General features: G+C 43.5%; 1 protein-coding gene across 5 annotated transcripts in view; it reads left to right on the plus strand.

The window, feature by feature from the left end:
* The window catches only part of SPATS2L (spermatogenesis associated serine rich 2 like), a 182,753-nt gene that overhangs the window by 104,513 nt on the left and 55,594 nt on the right, over positions 1 to 22,646 (plus strand). For all 5 annotated transcript variants that reach the window (XM_066345597.1, XM_066345600.1, XM_066345599.1 and 2 more), the window contains 3 exons: positions 14,902 to 15,010; positions 18,457 to 18,506; positions 21,146 to 21,392. In XM_066345597.1, coding sequence (XP_066201694.1) covers positions 14,902 to 15,010; positions 18,457 to 18,506; positions 21,146 to 21,392 — 406 coding nt within the window. The remainder of the gene's footprint in view (positions 1 to 14,901; positions 15,011 to 18,456; positions 18,507 to 21,145; positions 21,393 to 22,646) is intronic.

The raw sequence follows: 22,646 nt of genomic DNA on the forward strand, positions 1-22,646 counted from the left end.
AGTGTTGCTGGGACCTGCAGATTCAGAGATTCGGCGGCTTTCCAGCTATCTGGGCACGGCTGCTCCCTTCACGCACAGTGCCCCGTCGCCTCCACTGCTCCTTTCTCAGGAAATGACACCCCTGTCCACATAAACTCTCAAGCCAGAAACTTGGGGCTCTTCCAGATTCCTTGCCTTCCTTATTCTTTGCATCGTTAAATGCAAATCATTCACTTCCGTCCTAATAATTTGTGAGTCATTCTCCACACTGCCCCACCTTGGTCCACCTTCTTTTCCCTGCATGCTGTGTTAGAGTCCTTAAAGGCATCCCGATGCTCCCTTCCAGGTCATCCATAGAGAAACCACTGTGTATTCTTGAATATGCAAATATCATACTCCTTCTCTGAGTTAACCCCTTCAATGGCTTGCCCTTAGAATAAGCTCAACATTATAGGACAGCTGGCTGGGCCTTGCACACTTTTGCCCCATATCTTTTTGATCCAACTTCATCTGAAATCTTTTTTTTTTTTTTTTTTTTTTTTTTACAGAGACAGAGAGAGAGTCAGAAAGAGGGATAGATAGGGAAAGACAGACAGGAACGGAGAGAGATGAGAAGCATCAATCATCAGTTTTTTGTTGAGACACCTTAGTTCATTGATTGCTTTCTCATATGTGCCTTGACCGTGGGCCTTCAACAGACCCAGTAACCCCTTGCCCAAGCCAGCTACCTTGGTCTCAAGCTGGTGAGCTTTGCTTAAACCCTGTGCTCAAGCTAGTGACCTCAAGGTCTCGAACCTGGGTCCTGGGCATCCCAGTCCGACGTTCTATCCACTGCGCCACCACCTGGTCAGGCTGAAATCTTTTTCCTTGTAACATTTTATGATGTCCCAACAAGCCTGCAGCTTCATTCTTTTGAATGTGCTTCTAGTCCCTCAGTTCTGCCCATCAGTCGATGTTGTATGCTCTTCCTGGAACCCCCCAGGAACCTCTCCTGTCTTAGTGTTACCCCTCACCCTCGGTTTAAATGAACATCAGTTCTTAAAGGGGGCTTCCTTGACTCTAGATTAGGATAGGTCCTAAATCATCCTTACTTCTCCTCTAACACTCATCAAACGTTGCTCTTTCTCTAGACTATCAACTCTAAAGTAGAGCAGGGATTGTATCTGTCACTGCCTATAGCTCAGCTTCTAGCATAGTCTGTGCTGTATATACATTGTGACTGAATGAGTTGAATGAGTGAACAAATGAATGGATTAAAAGATCAATATCAACTCTGGGGAAGTTCTTACGGCAATACTTCTGCCTCTATGCTTGCTTCTGGCTCGTCCAAACTTCAGATCAACAATTTGAACAAGATATAAATGTCAGCTAACTTTTCACATGATATAAAACTGGAAGGAATCGCTAATCCATTTCCTGTTTTTCGTGGGGAAGAGCAAATATTTAAAAGATATCAGTTAGCTAGAGTGTTGGGTCAGAACCTACAGATTGGAATTTAATAAAGATGAATGCAAAATCCTACCCTTGCATTCTAGTCACTGCGCAAGGATGGGACAGTCTACACTTGGAAGTCTGCCCCATTTGAGGCCGTAATTGAGGTGGCTTCTACAAGTGCTAGTGCCATCTTAGTTTCCTTTAGGATATGTAGGGTCCAGCCAACACAGACAGGTTTCATAGTTCTCTGCTCTGACCCGGCCACCGCTGCCGCATTGTGCTTCTTGGACAGGACCACATTGTAGCAGGATACCCTCGGAGGAGGTCAACTCGGGTGGGAAAAGCTTCGGAAGCACAGCTTATGAAAAACTGCCGAAGAGCAAATGTTTGCTACAGAGAATATGGAATTCTGGGGAATACTTTGTTTCCTTGAAAAAAGAAAAAGGATGGTTTAAAAAAATTTATACTTACACACCAGAAAGCAGAACTGGAACCAAGGATGCAGCATCTAGCATCCCCTTTCCGGCCACAGTCTTACCGCGTCTCTCGTCCACTCGCTCTCCTTACCATCCGCTCTCTGTTCTCCCCGGAATCTCTCATCCCTTCGCCTCTCCCCAGGCCCCCAGCCCATCGGCCCCTTCACAGACCACAGGTGCCTGCTGCCTCTCAGCCCCCAGACCCTGAGCCCCAGGATCTACCCTGTTTCTTACGTGTTATAACCTTGGATCATGCCCTTTTTTCTTTTTTTACATTTTCCTATTGATTTGAGAAAGAAGAAGGGGAGGGCAGGGAGAGAGAGAGAAAGAGAGAGAGAGAGAGAGGGAGCGAGAGAAAGAGAAGCAGCAACTCGTTCCACTTAGTTCCATTTAGTTGTACACTTTTGGTTGCTTCTCATATGTGCCCTGACCAAGGATTGAACTTGCAGCCTCGGCAGGCCAGGACAGTGCTCTGCCCACTGAGTCACCCGGCCGAGGCTGGGTTATTCCTTTTCTTTGCTCCTGCCTCTGGTTTACCCAGAATCACTGGGGAGAGCATGCCAGTTGGCTCCATGGCAGCCCTGCGCTGTCCAGCACTGGGGGACCTCAGTCCCGGCCACCTTCCTTTCAGTCATCCTGGCCGCTTCCTATTAGTGTCCCAAAAAGCAGCTCGAAACCCTTTCTGCTTTTTTAGCCCTAAGCAAAATGTAGAACACTCACACAGAGGAAATAGTTTTCTTAAATTTCCTCTTCACAATCTCAAATTTTTATTATCTTTACTGTCCCTTTCCCCCTTTCTCAGAATTCTGAGAATGTCAGAGAACCAACCCCCTGCTTTCCAACGCTTGCTTTTTCCATGGAGATATATGTATATTATATATATATATATTTTTTTTTTTCATTTCTTCTGGGACTTTGTTTCATAATTTATCTACTGGTTTTCTTCTCTTCAAGTTCCTCTCGTTGCTGGCCCCTTCCTCAGTCAGTGAAGGTGCTCAGGCACTTTAGGGAGCGTGATGGTGTAATGGTTGTTCACCAGGATGGGAGAGAGGAGAAACCGAGCCAGGGGGTCCAGTGAGGAGGCTTCTTCCAGAGTCCCGGCGGAAGGCGAGGGCGACCTGTTCTGAAAGAGAGGGAGGGTCCAGTGAGGAGGCTTCCTCCAGAGTCCCGGCGGAAGGCGGGGGGAACCTGTTCTGAAAGAGAGGGAGGATCCAGTGAGGAGGTTCCTCCAGAGTCCCGGCGGAAGGCGGGGGGAACCTGTTCCGAAAGAGAGGGTCCAGTGAGGAGGCTTCCTCCGGAGTCCCGGCGGAAGGCGGGGGGAACCTGTTCTGAAAGAGAGGGTCCAGTGAGGAGGTTCCTCCAGAGTCCCGGCGGAAGGGAGGGCAACCTGCTCTGAAAGAGAGGATGGAGAACGGGTCAGGTGCAGAGGGCATTTAGTTGTCAGAGTGACTCTTCAGTTGTTTATGACTTTACCTTATTTTTTTACTGTTCTGTCAGCTCCTTAGGGGCAAAGACTGTCAGATTTGTTTCCCTCAGAAAAACTGGCTTGAATGAACAGAATTCCTTCAAAATGTGTGTGGGGGGAGAGAGCTGCCCCCGGAAGGTATATTTTTAAAAAGAGTATAGTTGATGGGGAAGAGAAAGACATCTTCATATTCGGAGGAGGAAAAGTGGGGACTTGCTCCTCAGAAAGTGGTCCATGGTGCTCGGTTCCCGTTGCTGTAACAAACCGCCTCGGCCGTAGAGGCTTTGAACAGCACACTGGTTATCTTCCCGAGTTCTGCCATCTGAACCGGTCTTATTGGGCTCAAATCAAGGTGTCAGCAAGGCTACACCCCTTTCTGGAGGCTCTAGGGGACACTTTGTTTAGTCCTGTAGCTCTTCTAGCTTCTAGAAGCTGTCTGCCTTTCTTGGCTCATGGTCCCCTCTCACCTTTAAAGCTAACAAGAGCTGGTCAAGTCATCACATCACTCTGACTCCCTCTTCCTCCTCCTACTTATAAGGATCCTTGTGGTGACATTAGGTCCACTGAGATAATCCAGGATAATTTCCCATCTCTAGATCAGCTGATTAATAACCTCCTTCACTCTCTCTGCAATCTTAACTCGCCGTGTTACCTAACATAGTCACGGGTTCTGGGAGATTAGGGCATGGGCGTCTTTGGGGAGTTATTATTCTGCCTGCCGCATCCTTGGACAGACTGCATCTACACTACCTGGTTGCTTTTTAGAGATGCGGAGTATGGAGCTCCACCCTGAGCTTCTGAGTCGGAATCTGCATTTTAATCAATCCCCCACCCCCAGTGATTTGAATATACTTTAAAATTTGAGAATCTACACCTAGTCTATCTCTAAGTCCTACTTTAAACTTCACACAATTCTATGAAAACTGCATTTCCCCCCTACCTTCAAATCTTCATTATTCCTTCTAATCCTGTTTCCTGACCAAAAAAAAAAAAGTTAATTTTGATTTGTACCCCTGGTGTTAATTCCCCAAAAGTCAGCCAAGTAGAACATGACAACAGCTCATGCATAATTTTTGGCTGGCAGAAAGTAGATGCCGGGAAAGGCAATTAAATTAGAGAATTATCCGTGATGCAAAGGTACTGGTCTGCAAAGAGTATTTTCTTCCCCAAGAAGATTCGCCGGAGAACTGCCTTCATTAGTGTGAAGATAATATTAGTGGCCCAGCAAGTGAAGCAAAACGTACACAGATGAGCTGTTTCTGAGGCATCTCTGAATGGCTCAGCCTTTGAGAAATGTGACCAACGCTGATTATAAAATTCCTTTCAAAATTGCAGAAACAGCAAACCCATAAATAACTCTGGTTCTCACCGATGCGAAAAGGAAGCTACTGGCTGTTTGATTGCTGTCCTTATTGCAGGGGATAAGATTAAGCTCAACTCCAAGACTATAAGCTCCTCAAGGCTAGGACTGTATTTGGTGTGTGGGACCTTGGAGGCGCTCCACACAGTTTGGGTTTGGGTACTTTTTAATACTGTGAATACTTTACGCTGACTCCAGAGATGCGCTGGGAAAAAAAGTGAATGACTGAAATTGGAATATTTTGGTGACCATCATATTAGACTTTCTGCTTCTTTTTGTTCATTCAGTTGTTCATTTATTCAACACACATTTATGAATCATCTACTGAGTGTCACCCTTTGTTCCAGGCCCCGTAGATATAAAGATACGGCCCCTATTACTCAAGAACTCACATCCCAGTGGGGCAAAGAGTCATATGAGAAAATAATTACGGCAGTATGAGTAATAGAAGAGGTGTGAGCCTGGCTCACGGACCTCTCCTCTCTCATCTGTCGTTTACATGCTAATTGAATTTATCTTTAAAATTGTCCACTTCTCCCCTTTGCCAACTGGAATAATTATTTGGCTTTATTATTTTTGTTTTTAGCCCTAGCTACTAATGTTGCCTTGAGGCACTCGCTTCTTGTTCTAGAAAATGAAAACTTCTCATACTCGTGTAAATTTTAAAAAAAGGTTATGTTAAAGGTCTGGTAGGGTCTCATAGGACTTCAGGAAAAGTTAAGGCAGGAAAGGCAGAAAGTGAGGCAGCCCAAAATGCCTCTGTGTTGAATAACAGAACCCACCGGGGAGGATCTGTTTAGCCCACTGGTCTTTTCAGCCAGGCTGCTTCTTGACCACTGTGCTCACTGTTACTGTGTTCGATTGCCCTCTTCATATCACTCACTTGGCCTGAGTTGCAGTTACTATTTTTGAAATGTATATGTTTATGTGTTTTCCTCTCTTGCTATGGTAAAGCTGTATCTGTTTTGTTACTGTTTTATCTAACCATTTTTACAGTGCCTGGTTATAGAAAGCATTTAGTGGATAAATAAATGGAAGAAAGAGAGGGAGAGGAAAAGCATGTATTGTTTGTCTCCCTAGAGATGGGCTTCCTTATGGCACTAGTCAGTTTGCAGGAGACGGGGGCGGGGGGTTGAGGAGAGCTTTGGGGCCACTGACCACTCGCCGAAGCTGTGGAGGAAGGTTCTTAAGAAGGGAGATGGACAGGGTCAGTCTCCCCCAAATAAGTCTTAGCCAACATACTAGCCACCCGTTCTTCCCATTGCAAAGACATGTCCCCCTTTATGCCTAGAGAGAGCCTTTTCCTTCGTGGCCCAGGGTAAATGGGCCCACCCTTTTTGTTTTGAAGGTTATTAAGCAGCAAATATAGGCCAAATTCTATATCAGACACATTCATTTATCATCTCTTTTCATTTTTACAGAGATTCTAGCAAGTGATATCCTCATTTTTATAGTTACAAACCAAGTTTCAGCGATCTAAGCAGTTCATCTGAGGTCACAAAGCTGGCACGTAGCAGAGCCAAGATTAGAACATAGGTGTACGTAGTTTCAAAGCTCCTCCCATGACATTTGACCGTCTCCTCGCTCAAGTCTGCGCCCCTGCACGGGCAGACTGCACGGCTCTCTTCTCCGCAGTGCTGGTACTCACCGCCCGCGGGTGCAGGCATTCTGGCCCCAGCAGCACACCGTCCTCCCTAGCGGAGGAACTGTATCTGGCTCCCCTTTATGTCCTCAGTACTTGTCACTTAACAGGAGCCCAGCCAATATCTGTCTGCTGGGTGGAACTTTGGAAGGATAGGCATTTACTGTACCATTTCATATTTTTAAAACTCAGCAAAATACCATGTGTACCTTATAACAAATGTAAAGTTATTGAGTCTTATAAATATTTATTTCATCTCTGTCATTGAAATTTAAAGGACATGTGTGTATCCATCCTAGCTACATAATGATTAGGTCACATCACAATCAACTGAGACTCACCCTCTGTTGTTGTGTGGATGGTAAATGGTGAGTCGTAGAAGGGTCTAGAAATGCTGGAGGAATATCCCTTTGACTCAAAACGGCAGCCGGGCATACCTACACATTGACATTCTCATTTAACTTATTAAATACCTATGACATGTACACAGACGCTGTGGGTGTAAACTAACAGGTGCTAAGTGTTAAGAGATACCCACTGTTGAGGGCGATGGGAATTGAAAGGAGGCAGGGAAGACTTCTGGCAGGAATGATGGAGAGCTTCATGAAACCCATTGCATTTCAGCTAGAATGTTAGGTTCGGACAGACAGACACAGCTCAGGTCAAAGGCAAAACCCACAGAGCTGGGGGTGGGAGGCCAACACGGGCTTGTGCTCGCCCATAAAGGGCAGAGCAAGAGAGGAGCTCAGAAAAGCGACTGGAGCCCATTGCTAATAGCCTTGAATGCCAGGTTGTGGAGACCTTCTCCTTAGAAAGGAAATGGTAAAGTGGCCACAGTTACACTTTAGGAAGAGCGGTCTGGCAGCAACCTCAGAACAAATTTGCAGGGGAGAGCCTGGAAGCAGAGAGAGTGGTTATTTTTTGTTTAGTTGATCATACTGGGCCTTTACTGATCACACGGCTGTGTAGGCGGACTGTACACTTCTGTCAGAACCATTTTTGATACTCAGACATAGGCTAAGTGACTCATCGGTAAGGCAAGAGGAATTTCTAAGGAGTCATCACAGACAGGCTCAAAAACTGCACAGTGTGAATGCAGAAACCTGTTAACGGCACTCAGACCAGGCGACTCAGGTACAGAGGAGGGAGGTCCGTGTAGGAAGCTGAAATCAAACAGCTTGTGAAAGCCACACTGCTTCCTCTGCTTAGTGTGGGCGAAATGCCAGCGGGGCGGGCCTGATGCAGAATGGGGCGAAACCTGCCAAGCCAGATTAGGAAGCCCCAGAGAGAGGAGGGAAGGGGAGATCAAAACAACTTTTGAGGTGCAAAAGGCAGATTTCTCAAAAGCAAATTGAATTTACCAAACCAGATTGAATATAAAAGCAAAGCAGGGGAAAGGGGATGTGGGAAAAGTAAGGCAGTTACTTAATGAACTGCTCACGGAGGGGGGGGGGGTCCCAATGGTCACCCCACAGCTCGCACTGCTGCCTGGCGGGCCCTCCTGGACCGCTCTGTTTATGGCGTGAGAACCCGTGAGGGGTGCAGCAGGCACTGCTTGGGCTGTGGCAAGGAAGGAAGGGCTCTGTATCCGAAACAGCTCCAGAAACGGCCTCTGCAGAACAGTCACTGCAGGCGTGGATTTTATGACTTCCCCGTATGCAAACTACCATTAGTCACGCATTGATTGATCCATTCCTCCAGGAGCTTCATTTCCAAACCCAAAGGCAGCCTTTTAGCACAACCCCACTATCACACTGCCTTTGTTATCCCTTCTTTACATTTAAAGCTATAGTATACTTCATAACGAGGTCTCTTTTTTTTTTTTTAGATTTAAATGTTTAAACCCCTTAAGACTCAGGCTGCATCATGAATAGTGACCCTGAGGTTCCTGTGTTTTTATGTGCACACACGAGAGCACACGATTTTACCGTGTTTCTCAAAGACATTTTCATAGGAGAATAAATGTAGTGAATATAAATAAGAAGGTGGGGAAACAATACTACGCCCTTCACATCAGCTAAGTTCTGTGATGAAAGCAGAAACCGCCTGGCCTAGAAATTCACTAGAATTCAGCATGACTTTGGAATATCTAAGTATAAGCAGAAACTATTTTTTGCCCCTTTTCGCTCATTTTTTTTAACTTGCTATTTCTGTCTTAATTAAATATCTTTAACTGGGAATTGTATGCAACAGTCATAGTTAGATTTGATATCAGAATTTGGTTATTGACAATTTTTTAAGGATACGTTCAGAGCCAAGATATATAAAATGACAAAATAGATGTTTACTCTATCTGACCATGGTTGTATTTTATTACAGAGGGATAGGCAAGAGTAGTATAAATGTCTAAAAAGGAAGTGTTTCTGTGAGCTATGGTTTATACTGTGTTGTTGTAACATGATACAGTATATTATGTTTTGCAGAGAAGAGACTGAAAACAGGTAGAACAGTTAGTTTATGTTTATTCTATAATTCTGGGTGGATCTTTACTGGTCATACAACTGATTAGGTGGGGGGTTGTGGGTATACCTGCCTTCCTCGCACAGTAAAAAAATTTGAGTGTAACTTTTGACTCCCCCAAAACTTAACTATTAATAGTTTACTCTTGACTGGAAGCAAATAACATAAATAATTAAAACTTTTTTTTATGTCATCTATTTTATCCTGTATTTTTATTATAAGCTAGATAAAAGAAACTGAATAAGAAAATTATATGAAAGAAAAAATACAGTTACAATATTTATTTAGAAAAATCCAAGTATAAGTGGACCTACACAGTTCAAACCCAGGTATAATGTAGCTAATGTAATTAATAACTAAGCATTGTATTATTTAGAATGGCTGATGTGGTAATAATGCTAGTAATTATTAAGAAATTTTATATAATACTAACTATATTGGCTTAAAGTGCTAGACTTTTATCTTTAAAAAACTACATTAGAGGGATAACAATGTTTATGCATAACTCCAGTGTACTGGCAAATACTAGGTTGTTGTACTTATTGTTGGACACAGGCTGTTAATGACTTTTCTGAGTTGGATGCAGGTGTTTTTGTTCAGAGAGCCTGGAATGATCCGTGGTGGCACAGTGGATAAAGCATTGGCCTGGAACACTGAGGTCACTGGTTCAAAACCCTGAGCTTGCCTGGTCAAGGCACATATGGGACTTAATGCTTCCTGCTCCTCCTCCCCTTCTCTTTCTCTTTTTCTCCCTCTCATCTCTAAAATGAATAAATAAAGTCTTAAGAAAATTTAAAGAAAACAAGAGAGAAAGTGAGAGAAATGGGAAGATACTGGGCAAGGGGTGAAAACTTTTCAGTTATAAGATTTAACAAGTTCTGGAAATCTAATGTACAGCATGATGATTGTAGCTAATACTATTGTATCATGAGCTTGAAAGTTGTTGAGAGTAGATCTTAAATGTCCTCACTGTAAGGTATTTTTCCCCACCGAGAAGGAAGGAAGGGGCCGTAGCCTCAAAGTGTGGAATAGCAAGGCTTTATTTAGGACAGTGCATCCCACCCGACGAGGTCCTCTGGTCCCGGGGGACAGAGGCTAGAGGAGTCGCACGGATTAAACAGCGTGAAGGATATTTAAAGGGGTCCTCCAGGGTGGGCGAGCTAATATGACGTGGCGAAATCTCACTGGCTGACGGACAGTTGCTCTTTTCCCAAGGACCTCTGGGAAGTTTCTTTTGGGGCACTTGGTTGTGGGCGGCCCCAGCCAAAGTTCCCAGGTCTGAGTGCCTCACCTGGCCTTCCCCCATTATCCACCAATCTTACATTCCGATCTTTTTGTGTTAATTAGGGGCACCGCTTATTCGTCTGACTACTTCCTGCTAATTAGGGGCATCGTGGGGAGGGGGAGATTGGCAGGTGGTGGTTTTGAGGGGTGTCAGGAGGAACATCTGTTTGGCCATGAATTGAGAAACTTCACGGATGCGGTCCTGTAAGGATTTAAAAAAAAAAAAGAGGAGTAATAGGGGGATCTGCGGGGTCCAGCCTTTTGATGAGCCGGAGATGGGTAGAGTCCAGTGGTTCCGACTGCCAATGATCCTGCATGGAGGCAAGGTTGAGGCAAAACTATGCCAGGAGTGGTGTACGAAGGTGGAAAAGCTGCATGTCAGGAGTGGTATGCAAAAAGGAAAAGAAGGGGGGTCCCATCCATTCCCATAACCGAGACCTGTGAGGGAATTAGAGGTCTAGAGTGTGATGGCAAAACAGAGAAGGTAGCCCCCGTGTCCACAAGAAATGAGATGGACTTACCCACTCGTTGCAGCATACCCTGGGTTCTCCGAGTCCAGGCCGTGTCCCAGGAGTTTGAACGATGCGCCCACCTGGCTGGCTCATCCTCCACATAGAGGTGTTGAGGAAAAAGCCTGTTGCCCAAAGGAGCAATCACTCTGCCAGTGACCGGGCTGCTTGCAGTTAGGGCAGAGCTCAGTGGGCAGCCGCAGGCAGGGGCCCTGTCGGACACAGTGGTCCTGCTTGCCACACTTAAAGCACGCTCCTGGTGGGAATTTTCTTTGCGGCCCAGACTTGGGTCGGGCACCTCCTGTGCCTTGCCCCTGTTGCTCTGCCAGCCTCAGGGTTGCCACAAGAGTCTGGATTTGGAGCATTACCTTCTGCTGCATGTGGGCCTGGCGAGAACAGCCTTGGCCTGTTTCTACTAGTTGGACCATTAAAAACTTTAAATGACATGTTTACAGGTCCCAGATAGGAGTTTAGGGATTGAGAATAAGAGGAGGGGGGCTCGTGGGAAGCCCAGCACCCAGATTCTGCCAGAAACACTGGAGCTAGAGGCAGGACAGGGCCAGAACTTTTTGCAAGACAGTTGGGGTTGGGCGTCCTGCAAACCGGTGTAAGGGCCAATGGCAGGCTGAGAATGGCCTGACAGAGGAGGGACTTAAGAACACAGTGGAGAAGGGAGGGGCCCTGGCCAGCAGGGGAGGAAAAAGAGAGACTGGTATTTGCAAGTGAATGAGAAACAGGATCCTGCAAAGGGAGGAGGCTTTCCGGAGGGAAGAAACTCGAGTGGAAGAGGTCCACAGAGATACCAGAGAGGGTCCCAAGAGAGGGGCACCCCCGGGGATCAAGCAGGAGGGGGAGAGAGTTGGGGGTCCACGGGGAAGGAAAGATTAGGAGCAGAGGTTTTTAGGTGAGGTTTCTCTGGCCAAAAAAAAAGGCTTGCACGTAGAACAGGCGGCACAGAGATTAAGGACGGGCGCATAAATAACGAGAAGCCCTGTATGTAAGGGATCTCCAATCAGTTCCCAGCTTTTTTGGCGATAGTTAAATTAGTGAGGGTGTTAAAACCGAAAGTCCCTTCAGGAGGCTACCTGGTCTGATTATCCACTGGGTTCTGTGGCCTGGCCACAGCGGAGAAGAACAGTTTCCTCTTCTTTAGGGAGGGAGAGATTTCGGATAAGGCAATTCCTGAGTGTTTTTGGATTAGGTTAGATGTCTGTGCCCCCATGGCCGCCCTCAGTCCTCGGAGTGGTCAGAGATGAGAATTGGTGTCCCAAAACTCAAGCTCTGGCCTCGGACAGATAGGGAAAGTGGATGTGCTTGGGCACATCTCCACGGGCACACACGCACTCGGACGGAAAGAGGTCCCTGACGCAGCTGCAGTTTTGGACAGGGAGTCTCAGTGGAAAGAACTGAGGGGAGGCTGGAGGGCGGGGATTTACCACACTGTGCGCTGAAGTGGGTGGAAGGTCGGAGGTCCTGGTTCTCTCTCGGAGGGGAAGGAAAGAGGAGCAGTCCTTGCGGACTTCAGCTCCTCCCAGGTTTCGGCATCAAAATGTAAGATATTATTCCCCACCGAGAAGGAAGGAAGGGGCCATAGCCACGAAGTGTGGAACAGCAAAGGCTTTATATAGTACAGCGCATCCTGCCCGACAAGGTCCTCTGGTCCTGGGGGACAGAGGCCAGAGGAGTCGCACAGATTAAACCACTTGAGGGATATTTAAAGGGGTCCTCTAGGGTGGGTGAGCTAATATGATGTAGTGAAATCTCACTGGTTGACAGACAGTCACTCTTTTCCCAAGGACCTCTGGGAAGTTTCTTTTGGCGTGCTTGGTTGTGGACAGCCCTAGCCAAAGTTCCCAGGTCTGAGTTCCTCACGTGGCCTTCCCCCATTATCCACCGATCCTACACTCACCACAAAAAAATAAAATAAAAAAGGTGATTATGTGATGGAGTAGAGATATTAACTAATGCAATGGTGGTAATTGTTTTGCGATCTATAAGTGTATCAAATCAATACCTTAACTTACAAAATGAGATAGATAGATGGATAGATAGATAGATAGATAGATAGATAATACATGCACTAGAGAAAGTGACAGAGAAAGAGAGAAAGCTATGTTTTTAACACAATCAATGAATAGTTAGAGGAAAACTTAAAAGAATTGTTGAGGCATGTGCACAAGATCGAAAGGCTTTACACAGCCTGAAAGCCCTGCCCGACCTGGTCCTCGCCCATCCCTGGCCATCTCACCCTCTAGAACAGTGGTTCTCAACCTTTCTAATGCCGTGACCCCGCAATACAGTTCCTCATGTTGTGGTGACCCCAAACCAAAAAATAATTTTGGTGGCTACTTCTATGATTCAGAATGTAAATACGTGATATGCATTATGTATTCTCATTGTTTTAGGCGACGCTTGAGTTTTGGTCTTTCGACCCCCGCCGGGGTCGCGGCCCACAGATTGAGAGCCGCTGCTCTAGAATCCTCACCCTCTCCCTCCCTCCTTCCTCACTTCCAGCCACTCTTTCTCCATCTGTGCCTTGTTTATGCTGGTCCTCATTCATGCTGGTCCCTTTGCCTAAAATGCCTTTTCCCTTACCTCTCACTCATGTCTCCTCACATCAGGTCTCAGTATACCTATGTAAAGGTACATATCCCTGTCATACGATTTTATAGTTTTTATGACAATGTATAAGTATATATTTGTCTGATCATTTGATCAACATGTATATTTCTTTCTAGTGTATAAGTTACAGGAAGTTTGGTATCTTGTCACACAATAGGCATTCAAAATAAAAAAAATATCCACTGAATGGATTTTGAAAAAGAGAAAACAGAAAAGAGAGGAATAACTTAGACTTGAAGAAGTTACAGTTTTTTTAATATGGAGGCTAGGAAAACTTAGAACCATAAAATGTAAGAATAGAAGAAAACCAGAGGAATCTTGAGTTACATATATACAAATACATATTGTATTAGAATCCTCAGTAAAACCTACATAGTTAGCATTTATGAGTGTTAAGATTCAAACCCAGCTTTTTGATCTGTAGTGTCAGAACCTCTACAAGTCATATACCCATAGCTTGTACTGTTTTCTCATTATAATCTGAATACTCTTATACACAGTTCTATACTGCTCACAAAAATGAGGGGATATTTTATTGCTTCATATGATAAAATATCCCCACATTTTTGTGAGCAGTATATATGGAGAAGGCTACTGATTTTCTAACAGACTTAAGAAAGAGACTATCCTGCTTAATTAAATGTTCGAGTCAGTAGAGTCACATCACATACATCATACCCATATGCCACGAATCTGATTGCAATAAACTGCAGATAGCTCTCAAACTCAACTGGTCATAAATCACCACTGATGTAAACATGTGAACATGTGCAGCACTCTCGTGATCATCATTTTGATACCCCTTCCCTTTGCACCATGCAGTAGTACTCTCTCGTATTTGTCAGTAACAGCCACAGTAATCCCCTTGGCAAAAAGCTGGGGGAGCTAGCTTTTGTAAAAATAGATAGCGCACCCTATAGTAATTGCAAGTTCTCTGAGATAAAAATCAATTCACTCTGTTAAGCCAGATGAAAGAATACATGCTCAGTTTGTCTAAGAAATATGTATGTCATTAAAAGCTGAATATCAGCCTAATCTATTGAAACCCTTAGCTCTCATCTATGTATTTACTTGACTGTGTTTTAAAAGTTTGGTGTTCACAAGAGTGTTTGGGAACATTTACTGTATTATGGCTAAGACTGCTATTTCAAAAATATATACAACGCCCCACATTTTTATTATCTTTATAAACAGTAATGGAGTTTCACAACACTCTGTGTGAACCTCGAGATGACTGTTTCCACTGCGCAGATAAGAAAGGCTGAGGCATGAGGCTATTTCTGCGTGTTTTCCAAAGATAACCCCCCTGGACCAGTGGCGAGGAGAGCCTGAGACAGAAAACATCTGTGTCCTCACTGAAACCACATCTCGTGTGCCTCTGGAGTCGGAGGGGAGGGCGGACGGCTCAACCAGAGTTAGCTCTTCACACGTGCTCTTCAAGTCCCAACCAGGGGATCCTTGTGAGAAACGTGTACACAGTCAAGGGGGTATGAAGGTGATGATGCTCAGGATGGAGTTTTACTGTTCTGAAATGCTCTGCATATACCTGATGGCAAGCAGATAGACTAGTTGGCTTCTCAAAGTCTTTCTAACAGTTATAATTCATCCAGTGAGAAATTCATGGATGAAAAATATTTACAGTGTGTACTTTCCTTTCTTTTCCTTTACAGATCTATGCCGTTCGATCAGTTGTTCCCAACAAAAGCAATAATGAAATAGTCCTGGTGCTACAGCAGTTTGATTTTAATGTAGACAAAGCAGTGCAGGCCTTCGTGGATGGTAAGTATACACGACCCCTGAACCAGAAGATGTTACAACTAAACAGTCCACGTATTTCTGCATGTTTTTCTTTAAATGCATTAAATACCAATTCATTACTAACACTCATAAAAATATGCATCTTTAAAAACACATGTACATACTCAATAAGAACACAATGTGTGTTTTTTTTATCATTAAAAAATACTGTAGATATTTTCTAATATTTTCTCAAGTATGCTATTGATTCCATTGTCTATCAATCTTTAAACTTGTGATTAAACATGTCCTTTATTTGATGGTGTCCTTGTGCAGGGAGGATAAGGTACCTACCTCATTCCTGATGTGGAAAGTCTTCTCATCAATCAGAATGATTTTACTTGGCTTTATGACCGGGATCCTTGAATTTGATGCTTTTGTATCTGAGATGACTGGTTTATTCTTTAATATCATTACATTTTGGTTTTGAGTTTGCCTAATGAATCATTCATCTTGTCTACTTCTAGAAACTTTTGGCTTAAAAAACTTTTTTGTTGTTTTATTTTTCAGACAGCCCATTACCAGTGATATGATGGACTCTCAAGTCTCAAAATGTTTTTATCTTATACATGTGTACTGCTTTAGATTTCCTGTAAACTATGGGGAAACTCTCTTCTCCCAATCAAATGAAATGTTTTGTTTATGAACAAAGGTCTCATACCTGTCCTTGGTTATCATAATGCCTTGTGTCCTGGTATTAGTTTCAATTTTGTAAATATGGAGTAGCTCTACCTAATCTGATAAGTCAGGTCAGGGAAGACTTCTCAAAACACTTCTCTATTATAACCTATTTGTACTTTATTTGTTAAGGACAGTCTGACTTACTTATTTTATTCTCGGAGCAGAGTGATCTTCCTAAGTTTCTACAAGTATTATTGCATTTCAGGCAAGGTCTTAGATCCAGCTAACATGCTCCCATTCTGATGTCGCAGCCAAGGCGTACAGTCCTAATTGCATTTCAAAATAATTACCATTCAAAATAGATCTGCAAGTAGACCCACAGTGTATAGCTTTTCTATTTTTCACAATTCATGGATAGCAGACATAGAATCTTCAGTCATTAAAAAAAAAAAGTAGAGAGTGCAGTATTTATTAATCCAATGTTGCAGCATTCAGTGCATTTTGTCTCAAGAAAAAAAAATGTAACTATGCACATCCTGGCTCAGATAAACTCTTCAGGTTTCACTTGCCAACATTGCTCACATGAAAAAAGTGCTTCAGGAAAGGAAAAAGGTTTTTATAAACCCCATCCCTCCCTGCCCTCACTTGGATGGAAGCCCTGCAATGAAATTTTATTACAAAGTGACCCTGATGAAATGCGCAGAAGTTCAGTAACTGAGACACTGTCATCAATCCGTTTGTATTTAAATAGAGCACCTTGCTTGTCCTTGACATGTTCACCTTGTCCGTGTTGAGGTCTCATAAAAAAAATAATAATAATAAACACCATTGATTGCTGAGAAAACTTGTGGCATTTTGGTTGGGGAATCAATCAGACAACTTGTTTAAAAACCACTGAGAATCAAAAATATTTGTTAGGAATCACTTACGTGGCATATTAAAAGCACTATTTCCAAGTGTCCTAAAAAACTCCAAGCAGTTTCGGTATAATTAAGATTTAATAATAACAGTTTCAAAAGTCTTTCTAAACATGGGTGTTTCTTCTTCAGAATTATTCTCTAAAAGCTCATTTTTTAAAAATTTGCAAATAGAATTTATGTCAAAATATGAAAGCAGAGGAACAATTGAATTTTGCAACCGAAAGCAGGAAGCAACTCATCTCCTTCTGATTAAAAAGGGCAGAATTTTCACATTTTTTAAAATTTAAATTTTATTTAGAAAACTGAAGTTTGGCTGTAAATAAGCACTACCCTAATGATTATTAGCCACTGGCATTACTTACCAAGAAACCTAATGAAAGTGACTTCCTAAAGTTCTTCAAAAGGAAAATACTGTGAAGCATTAATTCTCTGGGAAAATTGGAGACAGACCAGGCAGTTAATAAAAAGTCTGAATTATAGCTTACTTTTAAGTGCAGCCTTATTATTTCAAGTACATGTGACTCAAAAAGCCTAAGAGAGGCACTGAATTGGAAACTTTGAATAAATAGGAATAATTAGCCCATCTAAATATTAGTCAAAGCAATATGGCCTCTGCTTATCCAACAGTGACAGCAGACTCAGTAATTAGGACCTACTAATTCTGTTATAAAGACCAGACTGGAGTTTATCTTTGTTTGGCCAACCCACTCATTATAGAGAACTGTTAGTATAATGAGAATGCTCATATTATTAAAAGAATGCATTTAAAAGCTACTATTTTAGCAGTATCTATTTATTTGGAAAAAATTACGTACTTATTATCAGTAAGTTATGGTTGAAATTACCACAGCACAATGTGACCTGTGGTGGCACAATGGATGCTGGGATCCCTGGTTTGAAACCCTGAGGTCACCAACTTGAGTGCTTGGTTGCTGGCCTGAAGTCCAAGGTCGCTGGCTTGAGCAAGGGGTCACTGGCTCAGCTCGAGACCCCAGTCAAGGCACAGATGAGAAGCAATCATTGAACAACTAAGGTGCTACAACTACGTGTTGATGCTTCTCATCTCTCTCCTTCTGTTCTCTCCCTTCCTATCTCTCTTTCTATGTCTCTCTAATATCAATTTTAAAAAATTACCTCAGCACAGTTGGAATGAGTAAAAGAACTTTGTTAGAATAGGTGGAAACATTTACTGTGGCTGACCAATGGTAAAACACTTCTTTAAAACGTTGAATAACATGTCAGATCCGACTTTTCCTCTGAGTCTGTGCAGTTCCACATGAATGGCATTGACAGAAACTGTGACTCAGTTGTCATTTGATGAACTCTTTTTGTTTCAAAGTGGATGCCATGGGAAGACCACATCCACCATCGCTTTCCAATGATGGGAGCAAAACTAACATCGGATAATCTGTCCTCCTTGTTACCCTACAAGTTGTGAACATAAGGAACAGAGGCAGAAAAAAGAGCAGGAGAGGCCAAAGAGCCATGATTCACACGGTTAAATAATATTCAAAATCCCATGTTTGCTCCGGAAGATTATAGGTAGTTTGACTCATATATCAAACAGAGCAATTTTAATTTTACTTATGGCAATGAAACTATCAGAAACTTTGTAAAATATATTTCATTTTCTCTAAGAAAACAATGATAAAAAAAATAAGCTTCATGTAGTAAGGCTTAATATTTTGATAAAACCAAGATCATGCAGTGAATTAAATGAAAATCTGAAAGTAAAACATGAAACTGGCATTTTTATTAAGGTAGGATGTATCAAAACAAATGAAAAAGCCAAGGAAAAAATTGCTACCAAGATGGAAAGACCAAGATGAATTTTGTGTGGTGTTTTATTATGTGAATGCACATAAAAGATTCTTTGTCTTCGTCTAGGCAGTGCAATTCAAGTTCTAAAAGAATGGAATATGACAGGAAAAAAGAAGGTAAGATTAATATTGATTGTAAATTAGTAACATCTTCAATCAAAACTTTTATAGTTGTTAACATTTTAACAAGCCCGCAAATTTTATGCTTCTTGCAAATATGTTAACATGTACACCCAGAAAGCTTGCAAATTCCTGACTCTCTCCAATTACCAGCCACCCTCACTGCTAATGCCGTTGTCTTCTGCTCAGTGTTTTTAACTACCAGGTGTGCTTTAGAAGTCCTGGAGTTTTTCTTTTTAAGTATTAAGGGGAGCCTAGTCTGAGAATTCAAAGGAGTCAAGACATCAACTTGCCTGAACATATCCTGTAGCACAAAGGAAATAGGGTGTGTTTTAAAGATACTTGGAAAAGTTCAAAATATATTTTCACATGTTTTTTAAACTGAAAGAATCTGTCCAAAGCTGCACTGAGTTATTTTTTTTTTTTTTTTTTTTTTTTTTTTTTTTTTGCTGAGTTTTAAGCTAGATTTCTTTTTAAATAAAAGAAGAAAAAAAGAAAATATTGATACTTTAACATCATAGTAAGGGATCTATTTTTCCTTCTTGAGAACCCTGGCAGACTCCTCCTTGAAAGCAGAGGGAAGATTTCATCTGCCCCTTTCACATGATTTTGCTTTCTTACCTGGTCACCAAGAGTGACTTATGGACACACGGGAAGTGTGCACGCGTGCGCGCTGGCCCTCGGAGTCCAGCGCCTTCCTGCTGTTGGGAGCATGCGCGTGAGCTGCAAGGCGGCTCCTTCCTTGTTCCTGGCCTGTGACCTGTTCCAGGGCTTTCACGGAAAGTCTGCTCTTGTTAAAGTGCCGTCCTGCCCATTGCCACTGTTCGCCAGCTGGGCCCGTGTTCTAGGTACCCCAGGACATAATACCCCAATCTCTCCTTCTCCAGGAGGGAAGATCATAGGCTGGGAAAACAGATTGTAAACAAAACAAACAAACAAGCAGCATTACTTTCATAAACCCCGGGATTACTGGAATTATGTGTCCCCCCTTTTTCTCTTCCTAGTTTCATGTGGAATAGGAAGAACTGTGGGATTTTTTCCTCCTAGTCTTTGTGTGCCACCATCTCTGACAGTCTCTGCTTATCTTGAATCATAGCTTCCCAGGCTTTTTGTGTGAGATGAAGATGATTCACAAGTGATTGAAAGGCAGTATTTACACTTACATGGAGAAATTTCAGGAGTGTGCTTTGGGTATGAATTTCTCTGCTGTGAAGAAAGGAGCAGACAGCAGCTGCAGACCCAACTCATTACCGAGTCTCCCTCTTAGCGGTTCCGTGGGAAAGTGTCTCCCCACCCCAGTGCGCGTGGGGTCTGTGTGGGCATAGGTGCCGCGGCCTTTCCCGCCACCCAGCCAATGAACGGACTTCTCACCTCTCTAGAGGGGCCCTTACTCAGGGGCGTGGGCGTGGTTTCAAAGGAAAAGAAGGAGTAAGGAGGAGACTTCAGAAAAGAAAGATGTTTCTGTTGATTTCTTCTCCAAATGTGTTGAACAAAGGCAGGCTGATGTTCAGCTGGTACCCACTGATGTAGCCGGCGCACAGGGTGTGTCCTGATGGGTCGGTATATGTTCCGATTGACTGAGGCCTGTACCATACTGAATGTTAACACCAAATATCCCCCTGGTGCCAAACCAAAATCAGTAAAGCATACAACATAATTAGGAAAAACAGCTTCATTTCCTCTATATTGTTATGTATATTGACCGTTAGGACATTTTAGGAGAGAAACAATAAAAGTAATAATTCAGGTCTAAAAAACTTCAGTTGTCTTACAGGCAAGGTAGTGAAGCTTTGTAACGCCATTCATGTAGCAGCTGAGCGGTCCAGGGGTCCTGCTGCGTAGCCCAGACCCGATGGACGCCTGTCAGTGTGGCCTACCTTTGCAGCAGTGTCTGCTCCAGCTGAAATGCTCTGGGGGTGGTTTTGGGCCCCGTGGCTGCCTGGACAGTGGCAGCAGTCTGGGGCTCTTCTGGCTGGTTTCATAGACCCCATGTGGATTTGGGGCCTGCCTTTTACATCCTCATGTTATAAGGACTTGTCCTTCCCTCCGTCTCCCCTCCTCCCCAGAGGATCAGAACCGTAGTGTCCTGCTTGCCCTCCCCATCACCTCTTTAAGAAACGAGAGCTATTCTCCAGTGACTTGGCAGCTGAGTTCTAGTTCTTCCAGGGTGTGATCACAAGATTTTACTACATTGCCACTTGTGTAGTGCCTTGATTTGCTCAAATAACAAGTCAGTATTTAAGCCATTCTCTGTGGATTTTTTCCTTTTGGAGGGACCTTTTTGTTTACTAAGTTTATGAAGTAAAAGTTTATAAAACTTATTATAAGAAAAAAGATATTTACTTACATAAAGTTGGGTGGTTAATAAAGATGCAGGTATCTCCACCCATTCTATTAGATGATCCAGGAAACTATATACATTTAATAAATAATAATACAAGAATAAAATCCGGGTTTCATATACTCACAACCATACACCTACTTTGCCCCACCGTGTGTGTGTGTGTGTGTGTGTGTGTGTGTGTGTTTCTGTGTGTTTGCGCATGTATGAAGCTTATTTTGGTCTCTCAGTTTCATCTTATATTTCAAGGGCCTGAGCTAAATAACATTATCCTCTTGTTTATTTCTTATTCTAGAACAATAAAAGAAAAAGAAGCAAGTCCAAGCAGCATCAAGGCAACAAAGACGCTAAGGACAAGGCAGAGAGGCCCGAAGCAGGGTCCCTGCAGCCGCCGCCGCCACAGGTGCAGAACGGCCACATGAACGGCTGCGAGAAGGACAGCTTGTCCCCTGATTCTACCGGTGAAAAACCAGTCCTTATCCCTCGTGAGAAAAAGATCTCAATACTCGAGGAACCTTCAAAGGCCCTTCGTGGGGTCTCAGGTCAGTGCTGTTTCAGTAAAGCTGCTTGGGAAGACATAGGCGGAAGGAAGGCAGCGGGGACCTGCTGGCTCCGTCATCACCACTGCTGACACTGTGGGAAGGGAAAGGCTGATTCTCAGCGCACAGATTCAGACCGGCTTCCTGCAGGGTGGCGGGGGCCAGGCGGGGCGCAACCGGGCCGAGGAAGAAATGCTCAGCCTAGCCCTGCACTAACGAAGTCAAAGGATTATTTTTTTCTTAAAAACACGGTTCTCGTCTGTATTAGAGTAATTGGGAAATGGAAATTCCAAGTTTAAAGAAATTCTTTCTAGACACCTTTGCTGGGATAAAGGAGGGATAATTAGTGACAAAAGAAAATGTTATTAAAGGGTAGTATTTTATATTATGTTGATGGAATATAATCTTTCCAGGATGTTAGAATCTGGAATGTTCATTATTTGGGCTATAGCTGTACGTTAACTAATCTACAAAGGCTACTTTTTAATCAACTGTGTGACCTTGGGTGCATCATTACACCTCTGCAGTCTGTGTCCTTCCCGTAAAATAAGGAAATTGTACTCTACTGGAATGTACTAGATCTGGGTCCTCAACACTGTCTCACCCAATACTCCACTTTTTACAACAAATCCTAAAATAAAGTTCATAGGTAATACAGTCTACTTAGAAACAGAATTTCCATGAAGTGAAAAATTCAAGAAATCAGGAACAACTAAAATAAGAGGCCTAATAAAATGGCCAGATGTTTATACCCGCTTCCAGTGAATTACTTTGCACTTAAAAAGAGTAAGACATGGCTGGATATGTGGACACTGTTTCTCCATATTTGACATGTGAATTAAGACCTAACATGTCTGGCCCTGGCTGGTTGGCTCAGCGGTAGAGCATCGGCCTGGCGTGCGGGGGACCCGGGTTTGATTCCCAGCCAGGGCACATAAGAGAAGCACCCATTTGCTTCTCCACCCCCCCCTTCCTCTTTGTCTCTCTCTTCCACTCCCGCAGCCAAGGCTCCGTTGGAGCAAAGATGGCCCGGGCGCTGGGGATGGCTCCTTGGCCTCTGCCCCAGGCGCTAGAGTGGCTCTGGTCGCGGCAGAGCGACGCCCCGGAGGGGCAGAGCATCGCCCCCTGGTGGGCAGAGCGTCGCCCCTGGTGGGCATACGGGTGGATCCCGGTTGGGCGCATGCGGGAGTCTGTCTGACTGTCTCTCCCCGTTTCCAGCTTCAGAAAAATATTAAAAAAAAAAAAAAAAAAAAAAAA

Source organism: Saccopteryx leptura, chromosome 7, assembly GCF_036850995.1.
Source record: "Saccopteryx leptura isolate mSacLep1 chromosome 7, mSacLep1_pri_phased_curated, whole genome shotgun sequence".
In the NCBI taxonomy this organism is placed as follows: Eukaryota; Metazoa; Chordata; class Mammalia; order Chiroptera; family Emballonuridae; genus Saccopteryx; species Saccopteryx leptura.